Raw genomic sequence first — 17,736 nt, 5'->3', positions numbered from 1 at the left:
GTATAAATCCTGGTCATCTTAGTATTTCTCACTGATAAACTCAGCTTGTTTCTATTTAACATATCATTACCTGGAAAATGCAAGGAGTTTTAAAGTTTTTTTTTTTTTAAACGTATATTCACAGTGACACGCAGCCATCACCACTGCTTCCAGAACTTCTTCAACATCCCAAACAGAAAGAGTTCTTGCTGTCACTCCTTCTGCACATCTTCTCAGATGTCCCGCCTCTGTTTCTAGAACTGGCAGGGTCAGCTCTTTAGACCATAATGTTGCCCAGCCTCCTCCCTGGAAGCTACAATTTGAGTCTACTTTTTCCTCGTGGATAAAGAACAATGTCCGTAATAACTCGTAGTGTATTTGAAGATAATTAAGTCACTCAACAGCCATTTATCTCTCAGAGAAACGATCCAACTTCTTTAACCTTTCCACGTTCCTTTCCTCTTTTTTGTTGACTTTTGCATGATCTCCTCAAGTTTCTCAACAGGCTCTTTAAAAGAGCGCAAAACCTGGACCTGATGGGAGTTCCCTGGTGGCCTAGTGGTTAGGATTCCAGGCTTTCACCGCTGTGGCCCGGATTCAATCCCTGGTCAAGGAACTGAGATCCCACAAGCCCCGAGGCCCCCAAAAACAAACAAACAAACAAACCCAAAACTGGACATGATACCCTAGTAAGAGTCGGCCCATACTGGATGCAGTGGTGACTGTTCCGCCATGCTTTAAGTGTCTGTTGGTCCTTTCGTAGAGGTGAGTTACTGAGGGGCACCCTGGGGATGGACTTGACGGTGGGTCAGGGCACATGAGGCGCTGGAGGTGACACGGTTCTGACCGCTGTGACTGCTGCCTGCCACGGGGACGGGGGTCCAGGAGGAACAGGTGGACTCCTTCCCCAGCTTGGACACAAATCAGGTGATAGCTCTTTTAATGTTGAAATGAGGGTTTTGAGCTCTCTACGTTGTTAGATTAATAGGAAATCTGGTACCTCCGAGTACGATGACCTTCCACCCCCTGAATTGTTGGTGAACCCCAGGGGCTGACTTAGTCCAGAAGGCCAGCTACCACTGGTAGTAATAGTAGCTACTGCTACTATGGGAATAGTTCAGGAGCATTGCTTCACCGTCAGCTTTGTGTACATTTCCAACTGCCTGCCGATTATCTAAGTTGCCTTTGTCAAAACTAGCCTCGTTGTATCGCCACTTCCCTGCACCCTTCTAATTCTCTGACTGGTGTTAACATCCATCCGGTCCCCCAAACTAGAAACCTTGGAGTTACCTTTAATTGATTCTCCTTCACATCCCACCCCCATCCCCACATCCAGTGAATCACCAAGTCTCTCTGGTGAACCTTCTTAAATGTCTCTCTTTCCATCTTCTCTCTCCAGCCCCATCCCCCAGTGCTGGTACAGACGGGCACGGTCACTCACATAGCCTTTAGCAACAACCCGCTGGCTGGTTTCCTCTGCTCACACCACTTTCACCATAGTTTTGCCAGATTTGTTTTTCTAAAGGAAAGGTCTGATTATTGACCATCCTTACGTTAAACGAGATAATGAATTTTAAACTACCCAGAGCAATAAACCAGTTATCTCCAGCACAAAATTTTTCTTCCTTAACCTGGTACCTTACTGCGATGACCTCACTGTACATTTCCACTTCATCACCTGCCACTTCTCTTGATGAGCCTTAAACTCCCGGCACACAGACTGCTGTTCAGGAAGAAGGGTGGGAGGTGATACAGCTGTGGCATCAACTCAAACAACAGTGAGCTTCTGCCTGGGGCCAGAAGAGTGATGTTTGGGGGGGGCCACCGTCCCCAGCCCCGAGGGAATGGGAGGCGAATAATTTTCATGAGGGGCTGCAGGGAGGCAGGGTCCTCAGAGAAGAGCTGATTTTTATCTCTAGCAAGGAAGCAGAGGCATCTACAGATCGTGGGGCAATCTGCTACCTAGAGTTCCGGGGGCACAGAGCTAAAAGAGGTGTAGGGTCAACAGAATGGGGAGAATCAGGACCATTTCTTAGAACAACAAACCAGTATAAAGGGATTTGGGTAGAAGATGTTGAGAGATTTGGAGGGGGAGTACCTTTCAGTTTGAACAAGATGATTTTTGTATCTCTGGGGCGCAGGAGATGCTTGATAAATGTTTATTGAATGATTTATTTCTGGTACTTTTTCAGTCCATCCTATTAATATATTGTTTGTTTATAACCTTAGGATCACATTTAATTCTACTGGACTTCACTCTGCTTTTGATAGGACATTTCTTTCATTTACTTAAGAAAGGTATATGGAATGCCTACTGCATGTCAACACCAGTTAATTTTTAGGGCAAAGATATGGTGACTGTTCTTTGTGAGTCTTTGTGAAAAGAAGGCATATAGAAACGGACATACAATGTTTATGTACGTCATCTCACTCTATGTTTGGGCATTACCGTCTTTTTTTCTTTTATTACCCCAAACCATGAATAATTGTGTTCTGCGTAGTATTATCTTTCTCTCCTGGCCAAGTTGAAGGAGATCCTGTATGGTGACTTGTGTGTTGCAAGACTCTGTATGTATTATATAAATTCTTTACGTAAAGGAAAGTGATCTAGTAGAGTCTTGAGGTTTAGCAAAGGGTAGAATCCAGCCTACTATCTTTTGTAGACCTTGTCCAAAGGAGTCTAGTCAGTAAACACTCAAAACATTTTTCATTTAAGGCTGTTTTACCCATAAGGCAGCCACACAGCATGGATCCATGTTAGTAAGATTTCTTACTGTTTTGTCTTTTCTAAAAGGATGCAGCCCCTTGCGGTTAAACATAAGTAAAGGCATAGTTAGGTTTGGAAAGGAATCAGGAAAGTGCACAGCTTTCCTCAGGGAATCGTGCTTCTTTAGAGCTTCCTTTTCCTGACATTTATACCTGGAGAAGACATTGCCTTAAAACTGGAAAGACAAAGAGAGGTCAACTAGGGCTTCGAATCTCAATCTCTTAATACTTCCTGCCCTTTTTTTTTTGTTTTGGAATCAGGGAACTCGGCTTCACCGTGACAGTCAGAATAAGCCCACTTTTTCTGAGAAGGACTTTTAGAGGCATTCGGTGCCCTGTGAACATCTTGGTAACGGAAAAACCTGCATCCCTCCTAGGCTGCCCTGTGTCCCCCTAGGTTATGCCCAGCAAGGTCTGGTTCAGAATTCATTTTACGGTTCAGGAAGCTGAAGTCAGAGAACGGCAGGTGGCTTGTCTTGCATCAAGTAGCAAGTCAGCACAGTTGGGAAGCGAGTCCAGGCCTGGGGAGCACCAACCCCGGCCTGTCCCCTGACCCACACACTAGCATCCGTGGTCTGAGCCTCTGCGGTGCCCCTGCTCGCCTGCGATCCGCACCCATTCCATCCCCGTGCATGCAGGCTGCTCAGCTTTTTCTGTCGTCCCCACTTTTAGTCTTCAAGTCTCCCCCCCGGCCCTCTGCTCCGTCCCTCCCAAATGTGCTTGTGCGAGGATATTCTCCCCCTCTCTGCAGAGCACATCATCGCCAGCCAGCGTGTGATGTGTGATCCGGTTCCAGGAGCTCTTCCCCCAGGCGGTATGGTCAGGGCTGCTCCCGACTTCTCTGGCTAAAGGAAGGACAGTTCAGTTACCCGTTGTCCCCTGGGGACGCCCAGCGTGTGTCCTCTAAGAAGCTCCCCGCAACCAGCCCGTTTCCAGCCTTCCCCGAGTCTCTCAGTCTCTCAACTTTCCTCTCCTTGACTTGGGCAATTGTTGCACTTTTCTACGTTCCGTCCCTTCAGATGTCCCGCAGTCAGATGTACTGTGAGCTCTCTTCTCAGGAAGTCAGCCAGCTCTGCTGCCCTCCTTCACAGACCCCTGTTTTCTTCCTCCTCGGTCCCAGGTCCTGGTCTGGTGTTGTGGTTGGTTTTTTGTTTTGATTTTAGAAGAAATGTTTCTAAACGTCAGCCCACAGCCAGGATCCCCCTTGATGCTTGCGCCTTCTTTCCTCTACCGAGGAGCCTGGACCTCCACATGAAAATACCAAGTATGCAGACTTCACACGGTAGTTTCAGTCTTGTAATTTTCAGAGCTACAACTTCTGGGGCTGTGAAACGAAGGTCATGACAAAGCAGATTTGCTCTTAGAAAGTTCCAGGATCCTCATGACTTCTTTCCCCGCCCAAGACAGCACTTTATCATAGAATTCAGTCCCCGGAGCAGAGGTGGAACCTTTGAAAAGAGCATATCCCTGTTGCTGTGATGCATCAGGGTTCATGTGCAGCTGGCACTGACCCAGGAGCCAGGCAGTGTGCCTGCCTTCATCTGGCTTGGCTGGTGCAGCTCTCGCCAGGCAGCCAGGAGGGAGGGCAGTGGCAGCCACCAGCTGGTGCCAGCTAAGATCAGCGTGCCGCAGGTGGATGCATGTATAACGCCCTTGATCTAGAAGATCAAGAATAAAAACCCTGCAGGAAAGAAGCTGCTCCTTGCCGAAACTGTGCTGCTAATCTAGCCGGGAAGGGTTAGGTTTGGATGCTGAAACTAACACCAACCACACTGGCATATAGATGTATCTTTCAGAATTCCTCTGGGACCTCTTCCAGACACACCCTGTTCCCCAGACATCTTGAGAAACGTGTAAATTTTGCTGACTCTGCATTACTTAAATTGTGCTTGGTCATTCATTCTCATAAAATCTGGAACATGATTTATTGTTTCTATGTTGTCATTGTCACAGGTGTTTGAAGTGAAAAGAGTTTTATTACAAATTAAAATATTTCTCCTCTCAAGCATATGCCCACACAGAGCAGAACTGTAAATTTGGAAATCTGTGTTATTTCTGTGTTTGCTCATGTTAGATGTTAGACAGTTAATATTTTTATTATTTTAAAAATTGAAGATACTTACTTGAAAACAGTATATAAAAGCTCCCTTATATTCAGTAATGTATTCATATATTAATTAGCTAAATATCTAACTAGACAACACAAAATACCTACATTCATTGTGCAGTTAGTGCCACAGAGAAATCTGGCTAATATGATGCTGAGTGCATTAAAACATGATTGTATTAAATGTGCTAGATTTATCTGCAAGAGCTGTGTTTTTCCTAATAGATACTTTCTGTGGGCCTTTTCCTTTTCTTGTAGTTGAAATTGCAGGCATTTAGTAGAGTGACCGTATGAGTGTGTACACATACCCTGGCATTAGACTTTTATTTTAACACCCAGATTAGAGAAGAAAAAAAAAACAAAAAACTACTTGTCTTAATCTTTGTAAAGATACTGGCTGATGACAATTTAAGAAGATAGTATGTTTGAAATAGCTCCTAATAGATCTGGGCATCCTCTAATGTTATTATTTATAGAAAATATTTTATAGCTGTATAATTTGAGTCATGTTTAAGTAATATTTATTAAGTACCCTCAGTGCAATACAGATACCTTGGTTCAAAAAAGAAAAAAAAAAATCCTCTGAGGAAAGAAGATTCTTAAAAGAGAGGCTTGCATCTGGAGTCAGTAATCATTCCCATTTCCAAAGAAGGAAGAAAGGGTGGCTTTTTTTTTTTTTTTTTTTGGTGGTGGATTATTTTTTCTTTCGCTAATTTACAGTGATATCTCTGGCCCCATTTCCATTAGGAGATGAAAGCATGGAAATTAAAAAACAAATTACAGGAATGAGAAGATTACTGAATGACAGTGCTGGGAGGATCTACCAGCGTGTGGGCAAGGAGGGGGAGAAATTGAAAGAAGAGCCCCAGGATTTGGATTCGATCTGGCCTCAGCGTTTGAACTCTGTGGAGGCCCCACCTAGCCTCCACCCGTCTTCCCGTGGTGCATGGAACGAGTTGCCACCCCAGAGTGGGCAGTTCTCAGGGCAGTATGGCACCCGCTCCAGAACCTTCCAGAGCCAGCCCCACTCCGCCGGGAGCTCCAATGGTATGGCCGTCTTCAGACGCTCACAAGGCTTTCGGGGCCGTTGCCCCAATGTGTTTTCTGTCTAAATATTCAGTATGTTCTTTGAGTTCAACATATTAAACCCTCCCTTAATCACCCACCCGCCTTAGCTGAGTTATTTTAAAAGACCGGGAAGACAAAAAGGAAAAAGTTGAAGAGCATCAAAAACCAGAATTGAGACGCAGGAAAAACTGGGGGTTCTCCATTAGAAGGGATAGTTTCTTGGTAGAGATTTTAGCCCTTTAAGAAGTTTAAAGCCATCATTTGCAGAGATAACGATACTATTGTCACAAAAGACTGAACAGTTAGGGCAGAAAGAGCTCCGCTCTGTCATTAAAAGAAGCTTCCTGGTCACGTGGTGTAGTAATACATCCCCTTGCCTAGTCTTGCGCTTTCTGCATTAGCGGAAGAGTCAGTTAAAGGCAGGACTGATGACCTGGCCCCCAGGTGACAGCTTCACTTTAACCTCACGTCCAAGCTACAGAACCTGGTGATCCATATTTTACAACCTGCTTCATTCAGGTTGAAAATTCTTCCTTTAAAGTAAAATTTCCTTAATTTAAATTCCTAATCTTTTTTTTAGTAACTTTTATTGGAGTAGAGTTGATTTATAATGTTGTGTTAGTTTCAGGTGTACAGCAAAGCGAATCAGCTATACACATACATATGTCCCCTCTGTTTTAGTTTCTTTTCCCATATAGGTCACCACAGAGTATTGAGTAGAGTTCCCTGTGCTATACAGTAGGTTCTTATTAGTTATCTATTTTAAGTTCCTAATTGTTAAGAAAAAAAATCAAATGGCAAATGTTTTTTCAAAGCGTAAGGAAAAACTTGATCATTTCTCCATTCACGTTAATTTTCCCTCCAGTGACACGGGATGTTACTCGTTCTATAAATTATGTACAGATGTGCACAACTGTAGTTTACACAAAGAGAACAAGAAGAAAGGAAGAATGCGTTTTCAGTTTCCTTGAAAAGTTAAGGATTTTTTTTTTTCCCCATACATCATCCCTCAAGAAAAAGAGAACGACTGTGATTTTCTTTTTCTTTTTAAACACAATTTGCAAGAACCAGTTCAGAGGTGTGAAGAGCCATCCTGAGCCACTGCTGATGAGACAGGGAGGGACCCCAGGAGATGTATGGGTGTCTTCTCTCTCTCTCTTAATTTTACATAAGCCAATATCAGCTTCACATGCTGGCATGCTTCCAGGTTAGAAGGAGATGGCTCTTTAAAGACTGCTCCATAAAAATAAGAAGGGCAGTTCTCTTTAAAATTAGAAAATGATTTATAACAAGCTGAAAAGGGTTGGTTTTGTCCTCTAAAAATGAGAAAGCTAGACTTGGGGTAGTGACTAGGAATATTCTACAAGGTCCTCCTAACTCCGCTGCCATGTGAGAAATGATTAGAGAAATAAAATAGCCTTAGGTATGTAGGAAGTTAGTAAGCCCCACATCAATAAGTGTTGGGTGAGCAATGTTCTGTTTTCCAGGATGCAGCAAGGACAGGGGATTTACTTTGGAAAATATTAGTAATGGTAAAAGTTGCAAACCTGAATTCCCCCATATTCATTTAAAAATAGATCTTTTTGTGTTGATTGCTTGCATGTTTTCGATAGGAATGCATTTGGTGTCTCATTGGAATTATCTGCAGTTTTAAAGTTGTAACATCTCAATTTGCTACAACTTTGAATGTAAGTAATTATGCTGCTCCAAACATTAAGTATATCCACAAATAATGCATACTGCAGGATGTAAATTCCATTTACTGTATAGTAAAAGATATCACTGGACCACAACCTTAGAACTTCCCCCTTCCACCTGTGAAAAAACCGGAGTGACAGCAGTCTCTTATCCTGATCCACTTAAAGGTAGCAGGGTTGGATACTGAGACTGGGAGAACTGCGTTGAAAGCGTGTTTTTCCAAATGTCCCGTTTTATTACAGGGGTAGTAGGAAGATATTTGTTTACATGTAAGGGAAACAGAATAGGATAGTTTTATGAAGGAACAGATACTAAATTTAAACAGTGGAAAAGAGACTAAAGTGAAATTAAAGAAATGGGAATGGAAAAAAGATGTAGAAGGATCTCCTTTATGAAGCTGGAGAAAATCCAACACACCAGCACCCTCTAAACCCTCAAGTTCAAAGGGATCCTCCCAGACCCTTCTTCCCCGGCTTTCTCCATCCCAGACATACCACACCCAGAGTGAAAGTTTAATGTGTTGACCGTTCTTAATTTTTGGAATAACATGATTAATGATAAAACTATTTTTTAAACAGACACATTTAATTCTTAATATGAACCCTCAGGACATATCCAGCTACCAGGTTGTTTTTTCTTTTTTCTTTTGGTAACACCGTTCTCAGAGCTAGTTTTGTGTGCAATAGCATGAGTGTGTCTCTAGTGAATTTTTCTGTAATTGTTACCTGAGATGCACTGGGGTGACAGTGAATTGTGTGTGTCTGTTCACGCAGGCTCTGCCACCCCGAGACACAGCACACACCTGACAATAGAGAAGCCTGGATAATTAGATGAAGGCAGACCGCAAAATTTAGGTTGTCCAAATTACTGGGTACATTTTCCTCAGGCACGATTTCCTAGTTAACTGCACAGGCTTCACAAGCCTGTCACGGTGCCTTCCTTTTTTTTTTTTTTTTTTTTTGGCTCTTTATAATCTTGCTGTTGCTTGGCATCCGTCATTCTTTTCTTTCGTGCTCAGGAGAACTTCCAGTGGTGAATTCGTCAGTTGGATCAAACTGCTGTACTTGTAACTGCCAGTCAACGTTGCAGGCCATTCTCCAAGAACTCAAGACCATGCGGAAATTGATGCAGATTCAGGCAGGTACGAAGATCAGGCCTCGGATGGAGGCCTCGGGTTTCGAATGCATATGTGACATCTCTAGTCAGGATGTTCATGGTGCTTTGATTACTCTCTGCTTCCCTCCTTGCTATCCTTTTTTTGTTTGTTTGTTTTTTTAGTTTTTTTAAAAAAATTTTTTACTGGAGTATAGTTGATGACACGCTTCTTCAATTAGCCATTTTCTCCACTTTTTCTACAACCCATCTTCCCATTAGCAGCTCTAACAAATGCTTTATGGCTGGTACACGTGCTCCGGATACTTCACCCCGACTCCCCACACTTCACAAATGTCAGCTAATTAAACTTTGAAACAATTATACCCGAAAGTGGGCCGAGCGCTCCGGCTCATTTTCCTAACGTGAATCAACAAGGAGGTTCACGTCAGGGAAGGAGGCGAGAAGGCTCATCTTCGCTCCCGAGGGGCTCAGTTTGGGGGCTGCGTGCATCTCACACACTCCCACTCCTGCACAAGTTCCCACACGCACGCACACACACACCCGCCCCCCCCCCCCCACTGGGCTCCGCGTGACAGGTGGGGCGCCGCGCATTTCTGTGCACACGAAGGAGCCCTTAGGAAGCGTGGGCTCCGCTGGTGAAGATTCCAGAGCATCAGCTGACAAGGAACGTTGGCCCTCGGGCCCTGCTTGTGGCTTTTCTCCTTAACACGCAGGTCAGAGAAGCTCAGAGACACCTCCTGTTTTGTCTTTTTATTGACGCGACGCTGTTTCTGTTCTCGCCCCTGCTGGACAAGTTGAAGAGAAGAGCAGTGAACCTGCGGTTCGGGGTCAGAGTCCCCGTGTCTCCCGTGCTAGCCTGTTTAACTTCTCTGAGCCTCAGATTTCTCGTCTGTAACTGGAGTATTAATATCTAACTCACAGGGTTGTTGTGAAAATGGAATGAGGTAGTAAACGGAAGTGAACTGTGCAAAGCACGATCCGAGCCTCAGCTGTTTCGTTAGCGTTGTTACAAAGCCCGGGAGCATTTCACAGAGGTCTAGAAGTCCAGGCCCTTATTATAGTGGATGTGTTTTCTAGTCTCCACAATTAGGGGAGAGAAAAAGGACATTGTTGTGACAGGTACAGAAAGTAACAAATCATTTTATTAAGCGCCCCCACCCCACCTCGTCAGGGAAAGCTGCTCCTTGAGCAGGAAAATAGCACCGTCTTTTATGACTATCACCCCTACCCCCCTTTTCTCTGTAAAGGTATTCAGAAAGGTCACTGTTCAGAAAATCGTACTTGGTGCCGTTTAGTGAATTCTAGTACAATTTTAATATTCAGTGATGTGGTTTGATGTAAAAAGCTTCAGACGAAAACATATCAGTCACCCAAGATCACGTGAAAGTAAAATGGGCAAAAGGCTTTCTGAGAAGCGGCATCTAATTTTATGCGCTGGATTTGGTCTTATCCCAAGGAAAAAAAAAATAAGCATTTTGGTCAGGCCAGTAAGCATTTAACTTACCTTGTTCCACCAGGATAATCTGTGTTCTTATTAACCTGGTAAAGGTTAACATCTGCTAAATAAGGAGCTCAGAAAGAAAGGTTACTTCATTCGGTACAGATTCTTTCCTCAGTGGAAGAATTTGTTAGCACTTAAGAAAATGTGCGTATGAAATTGTAATGATTTATTTTGTTACTTAAGCTCCTTACTCCTGAAACGGCAGACTACAAATTGCAACCATTTAAATCCTTGACTGAAGCCTTTTTAGGATCTATTAAGTAAATGCCTCTATGTCACCCTGTTTTCTTTTCTGAACCTTTGCAGATTAGGGTGGTGAACGACTCCAAAGCTGTAGGAGAACCCAAAGGATAAACTGAATAAATTACTCTCCTTTTCTTAAACTTAAGAATTTGTGTTGAGTGCGTAGATTTACTTAACGTTTATTGCCTATAAAACGTAGATTTAAATTCTATTTAGAAAGTTTCACCTTTACTTCAGGGAGAAAGCCAGGACTAAGATCAAGCGGTAAGATCTGGATACAAAAGACTACGGCTCGCTCTGTCCAGACTTGCGGAAGGAGGAGAAAAACTTAGACAGTACCTGTGTTCTTTAAACTTAAATCATTTTGTTTTCAATTTTGGAAAGTGAGGCTGGAGTCCTAGACTGTAGATAATTGCTTCGGTCGTCCATCTGACTTTCAGGATGGAGACCCAGCCGCCTCGGGTGAAAATTCGGACCAAACAGAGAAAAGTTCCTGTCCGGCTTGCATATGAGGATCACTTGAGGAGCTTTAAAAAAATCCTGATGCCCAAGCATCACCCCTGGAAATTCCAGTTCAGATTAGTCTGGGGCGAGGCTGAGGTACTGGCTTTTTTTTTTTTTTTTTTTTTTTTTTAAAGCTCCAGGGTGATTCTGATGTGTAGCCGAGGTCGAGAACCGGTGAGCTAGACTAATTACTGCATGGGCGGTTAAAAAACTTCTCTGCTCATTTTGCAGTGCAAGTAGTTTGTTTCTAATACTTATTTATAAATTTCTGTCCAGCCTAGAGATGCAGATATCAAGTTCAGAGTACAAATATTCTTTCTTTGCAACCTGATAGGAAATGATCCATATTACGTGCACGTAAAGATCTTTAGATTTTCATTTGGCTTATTTTTAGACGTGTACTTCTGTAAAAAAAAACAAAAGTGGCTATGTCCTGTGGTTGTATTTATCAAACCATATTAACACATGAAGATTTAAGTAATAATGCCATATTTTCCTACTGAACTTTGCATCAGAGTATTTTTATTTATTTATTTATTTATGTATTTATTTATGTATTTGGCTGCATTGGGTCTTCGTTGCTGCGCGCGAGCCTTCTCTAGTTGCGGCGAGCAGGGGCTACTCTTTGTTGCGGTGCATGTGCTTCTCATTGCGGTGGCTTCTCTTGTTGCGGAGCACGGGCTCTAGGCGCGCGGGCTTCAGTAGTTGCAGCACGCAGGCCCTGGAGCTCGAGGGCTTCAGTAGTTGCAGTGCGCGGGCTTCAGTAGTTGTGGCTCGTGGGCTCTAGAGTGCAGGCTCAGTAGTTGTAGCTCACGGGCTTAGTTGCTCCATGGCATGGGGGATCTTCCCGGACCAGGGCTCGAACCTGTGTCCCCTGCATTGGCAGGCGGATTCTTAACCACTGCGCCACCAGGGAAGTCCCCAGAGTATTTTTAAATGGTTAATAAACGTTACTTCTCGAAGGGCACCTATGAGAACTGTAATTAGCATCCTTGGTTCCCTTAAGTACATAGGCAGCATCAGCACCCAGTTCTTGATGGGTGCTTTTCGTCTTTGGAACTCAAACTGTTTCTGGGTCTTACTGATTTGCTCTCCTTGTACAGAATTATAGCCTTCCTCTTTTTCAGCTACATGAAACTGAGGCACAGAGAAGCAGCCTGGTCGGAACCCAGGAGAGTAGTGTGTGGAGATAGTTGATGTGTGCAACAGCATTGGTTTGTGAGACCGGAGTAACTGGACCTGAAATTGACCGGCAGGCCTGGCCCACATGCTTACTGGTCATTCCTGAATGACGCTTTTGATCAGCTTTGCCCCAGTGACCGTCCTTGCTCAGCCTTTGTCAGTTTTGGCACCTGTAGGTTGCTGGCTACTGATCAGTTTAACCTCAAGTGACAACTGGAATATTCCTGAGACTGGCTTGCCAAAAAGCGTGGACATCCACACCGCAATTTAATTTCCGGAGTTCTCAGTTATACAAGAGTGTCATGGGATGCGTAAAGTCATGCTTCAGTGTTTTTTCATAGCTCATCATCCTTTCCTCCTGTTGATTACCCACCAGCGTTTGAAGCAGAGTTTTCTCTTGGGTTTTTCTGCCTGTGGACCTTTAAGGCTGCATTTGGTTATCTTCAGGTCCAGCGTGAGGTTGATTTCAGGGTGCCTCGTCCTTGAGTGAACCCCCTTCAGCCTCAGTTTATGATGCAAGTACGTACTCCTGAGTTAGAGACAAGTGCCTGTACCATATTTTTGTTTGTTGTTCGCAGTTGGAACCCAAAACAGACAACAACCCCCAATTTCCCTTATCTGCTCCCAGCGAACTGCCGTCTCGCGCAAGAGAAATAAAAAGAAAAAAGTGCCCCTGAAGACTGTGGAACCTCTCACTGTGAAACAGAAGCCCAGTGCGTTAGAAGCCGAGAAGAAGGCGGTGGCGGCCCCCGAGAATCCCAGTCTCCCCTCGGCCGAGCACGCCTCCCCCAGGGAGAACCACATCCTAGGATTCGGCATCGTCCTCGAATCACCAGCCTCTGATGTAAGTGGATGTTTTCTGGCTGCTGACGCTAATGTGTAACTTTGCCCTTAACTAGTTCTGCCCAAGAAAACCAGGGAAACTTGCAGAATACACGTGGGAAAGAGGAAAGGAAAACTCTTAATAATTTCTTTGCCCAGGATTTTCTCTTCTGAAAATCTTAGGCCTTATTTCCTTAAACATGTTTGCATTCTCTCCGAAAGAAGAAGGATCATGGAGTTCTGCTCACTAATTTCGTTAACATTTTTAATTTTGAAGCAGCCGTTTTCAGTTTCCTCAGCGTAGTGAGCTAAAAGAACATAATTAAATCCTTTGTAGATGGGCATAAATGAACAGAACCCTACAGATAAGGTCACACCTTTCTAGAAACACAAACTAATAATAAAAAAAAGAACAGCGGTGCTACTTCTATTTTATAGATGCAAGCCACACTGCTAATTAAGTTGCAGTGCCGTGCCATTGAGTCTGCGTAATGATAGGTTAACAGCCTGCAAAGGTTTCTCTATTTAAATATCATCGCTAGAAGGTCGTCGCAGCCCAAGATGCTGAATGACATCTAAGACGTTCGTCTGACTTACCATTTTATAGTCCCACGGCCACAAATGAACGTCTTCAGTAATGTGCTCTATCGGCCACGGCGTACTCTCCCTGCAGTACCTTGATCTGAGTACACTGATGCCGTGAACCCCAGCTCGTTGGGAGAGTTCCTAAAATAAACAAGGATGGGTGAGCTATTATTACCAGATGGCATAGGATGAGACTCCCGCTGAGAACTCCCACAGGCCTATATAGGATGAGAGTTTGGCCCTACCTCTTCAACTTTAAATAAGAAATAAATTGCTGTTTTAAATCAGTTGTTCCTTTCAAGTTGCAGAAAGATGGTCTGCTAGCACGGGTCTTTAAAAAAGGGAGGCAACAAAAAGAATCATCTCGTGATTTGGTTAGACTAGAAAATCATTTGACCTTTTATCCAGTCCTTGGCGTGAGGGGTTCCTGTTTATTTGTTTCTTTACCCACGAACACACACGCAATTGTTAAGAAGTTCTTCTAGACTAAAAACTTAGTTTTAAAAAATCATTGACGACGACAGCATTCTACCCTGGGCCAGCTGGCTCATTTGATCCTACCCCCTGTTACTGCAGCTGAGGCCCTGGGTTCAAAGCCCACGTAGATCACACATTTGGAAGCAGAGGTAAATGATTCCACAACACAAAGTACATTCAGTCTGAAGCAGTTTTCATAATACTTTTACATTTTTCTTGAATTTTTTAGGCCTTCTTTTCTGTGATAGGCATTAATGTATCAGGAGCAGTCATTTGAGTTGTGAAAATCATCTCCTGCATGAGTCGATCTAACGCTAATAACTGAACTTGCTCCTTTTTAAAAAATTTTTAAGGTCTAAATGGACTTCAGAGATACATTGAGAAAGATGTGTTAAAGGCTTTATGTACATTAGTGAAATAGAATAGAATTTTTCTTATCTTTACCAATATCAGTATTGTAATTTAAATACCAAAAAAATAATTTGCTTTTTATTCATGATGATTTTTGCTAACAAGAGGTATTAAATTTAATAAAGCACGTTCAGAATTGTCCATGTAAACTCAGTTAGGTGCTGACTGTCTTTGACTGAAAAATAACATGCTTCTAAAGAAAAGCAAAAGCATACATAGATATTGTCTTTACATTATCCAACTGATATGCCCTTTGATTCATCTATTCCACGGAAATTGTCACTGCACCTAGAGGACCACGCGGTGAGTCCCATCATTAGAAATTTTGTCCCCGGATAGTCTTGCTGGCATGAATGAGGCTGGCCCTTTAGGTGATGAGACCATCAGTGCTAAGGCATCTAAATTTAGGTGCCCTTCTAGTCTTTTATTATTTCTTAGCCGTGAGCCTTTTAAACTTTGGTGGAAGTCCACAGGAGGAAACAGAAAATAGATCATAATCTTGTAGGAATTATTCTATAAAATCAATTGGAGAAAAGGTAATATAACTGGATTATATATAAGAAGATGGGCATTGTGTATCTGAAGATGGGCTCTGAAAAGTACCCAGTGTTGGGACGATTAAGTCCAAAGTACTTATAGGATTGGGCGTGTGGTCCATTGTAGTTAGAGCAGCTGTGTGGCCTGCACTGATAGCAGATGATGATATAAACATGGGATCGAGTCAGACAGTGAAAGCCCTGACGTGTCCTGCCGAGGCCCTTGGGCCTTTTTTATCTTGTGGGCACTAGGGAGCCACTGCAGATTTCAAGTAGAGGAATAATCATACCTGTGCTTAGAATGGAATCTGGAACAGCACTGTGGATGATTGATAAATATAGAAAAGAGACTAGAGGCAAAGAGACCAGGAGGAAGATAATTCCAGGCAGCCAGGCAAGAGACGGGGAGGGTCTGTACGTGAGCAGTGAGCCTGCAGGGACAGAGAAATGAGAGGCACCCGGGGGTACCCACACAGAGGACTTGGTGACTCAGGAGAAGTAAGCCCCACATTTCTATCCTGGAAAACGAGGTTGGTTACTAGATGGTACTGATTTCCTTAACTGAGACAGGGAGGACAGAGCAGAAGCAGGCCTTCAGTGCTGGATGGGAAGGAAAAAGAAGCTGAGTGTCCTCAAAAGGTCATTAGACGTTTGGAGCACAGGAGAAAGATTAGAGCGGGAAGCAATGAAAAAAGCACACATAAAACCTGTGCTTTATTGCTTTTTAAATGTAAAAAAAAAAAAATTACTGTAAATTGTTTAAAGTTCACAGTGCATTAAGTTATCTCTTTTTATGCTGTGACTTTTAGAGTCACCCAAATACAAATTTGTGTATGTAGGTACAAGCACGAACATGAGGGGCTGTAGATCACTGCAGGTGGACCGCCGACCCTCTGCCCCCTGACGGGTACCCCTGCTCAGTGCAGAGAAACAGGGAGCCCTAATCAAAACCAACTGCAGTCCAGCACCTCAGAGTGCTGTCAGCACTAAATGACCTAGAGCACATGGGGAAACCCTGCTGTGGCGCCTGGCACATAGAAGGTACTCAGTAGATGGCCACACATCTCCATTTGTGTTAAGCACAATATACAAAATCACCTTTTAAAACTTTGGGTCTAGGACTTGGCTTGGCGTTAATCAGAACCCTCTCGTCAATTTAACTCCTATTTTCTTGTTCTTTCCCTGTTATTCCTCACTGCGCACACATCCCCCCGCCCAAAGCACCAATACGATTTCAACAATCCTTTATAGAACTTGCTATACCAGTTTGTAATTATTTACGTGATTTCCCCTCCTTCCCCCTTGGCTTCTCAAGGGCAGGGAATAAATTTAAAAAAGAAAATAATAATAATAATAGCATTAATAGTAGTAGAAGTAGTAGTGTTTGTGTGCTATCCTTTGCCAAATGATTTTTCAAATTTCATCCTTAATCTTTGAGGTATGATTACTATCCTCAATTTATAGATGAGGAGACGGTGGCATAAAGGGCTTAAGTAGCCTGCTCGAGCCCACAAAGCCAGAAGGGTGGAACTGGTTCCCAGACCAGGGCTGAGTGTGCCCTTACCCACTGAGTGCCAGACTTGGGCCCCTGCTCTGGCCCTGTTCTTGAACGTGACCACCGCTCACTAACTGTTCATGAGACGATCGTAACACAAAGGAGACCTGAAAGGTTAGACTATGGCTGTGTATGCTGTTTACTTGGAAGTCTCCGGGGGAGAACTTCATGGTTAAGGGTGCAGCCTCTGAGGTCAGGATGCCCGGGCTAGAAGCCCAGCTGTGTGACCCCGAGCAAGTGCACCCACCCTCGCCTCCCGCAGTTTTCTCTCCATAAAGTGGGAATGATGATAGTGCTAACCTCAGAGACGGGGCTGGCTGGAAGAGTTAAATGAAGACATCTATGTAAAGCACTTAGAATGGTACCTGGTATGTTTTAAGCACTCAGCAAATACTGGGTCTTTTTTAAACCTTAGCAGTCCTAGCTAAGTACCTTTATAGGGATAAATATACATGTTTGTTAAGTAAACTTATGTGTCATATACATGAGCAAATACACATGAGCTAATAGTGTCTTTAAAAAGAGAGTGGCCAGGGCTTCCCTGGTGGCGCAGTGGTTGAGAATCTGCCTGCCAATGCAGGGGACACGGGTTCGAGCCCTGGTCTGGGAAGATCCCTCATGCCGCGGAGCAACTAGGCCCGTGAGCCACAACTACTGAGCCTGCGCGTCTGGAGCCTGTGCTCCGCAACAAGAGAGGCCGCGATAGTGAGAGGCCCGTGCACCGCGATGAAGAGTGGACCCCGCTCGCCACAACTAGAGAAAGCCCTCGCACAGAAACGAAGACCCAACACAGCCAAAAATTAATTAATTAATTAATTAATTAAAAAAAAAAAAAAAAGAGAGTGGCCAGAAATCCTGCCCCTCTTTGGCACATTAAATAAAACTGAAACCTGAACTACACAGAAGCAAAAGCAGAAACCCCAAACTAAATTTCAGATTTCAATACAATATTTAATTCTTTCTTTAGGAGTTCCCAACCCAGTACTCTACCAGTACTCAGACAAGACAGTTGTGAATTTTTTACAGTCACTGTTTTTCCCTACCTAGTTGGATTTATTGGTTTTTCAGGGCAGATGTACGTGGCTTAGGTTTATCTCCTTGTTGTTGCTTCTTGTTTGGCTGGTTCTTTGGCCACGGTGAAACACTAACATCAGTTTTTTAAAATATTTCAAAATGTTTTTTAAAA

The 17,736-nt window shown here is 43.5% G+C and overlaps 1 protein-coding gene across 4 annotated transcripts in view; it reads left to right on the top strand.

Moving 5' to 3' along the window:
* BEND7 (BEN domain containing 7) overlaps positions 1-17,736 on the top strand; it is a 76,475-nt gene that overhangs the window by 17,552 nt on the left and 41,187 nt on the right. For all 4 annotated transcript variants that reach the window (XM_082452879.1, XM_082452877.1, XM_082452880.1 and 1 more), the window contains exons 3-5: positions 5,600-5,899; positions 8,637-8,759; positions 12,743-13,008. In XM_082452879.1, coding sequence (XP_082309005.1) covers positions 5,600-5,899; positions 8,637-8,759; positions 12,743-13,008 — 689 coding nt within the window. The remainder of the gene's footprint in view (positions 1-5,599; positions 5,900-8,636; positions 8,760-12,742; positions 13,009-17,736) is intronic.

Source organism: Balaenoptera physalus (genome assembly GCF_965194825.1).
Source record: "Balaenoptera physalus genome assembly, chromosome: 2".
Lineage (NCBI taxonomy): Eukaryota > Metazoa > Chordata > Mammalia > Artiodactyla > Balaenopteridae > Balaenoptera > Balaenoptera physalus.
This window is presented reverse-complemented; position numbering and strand designations above follow the sequence as displayed.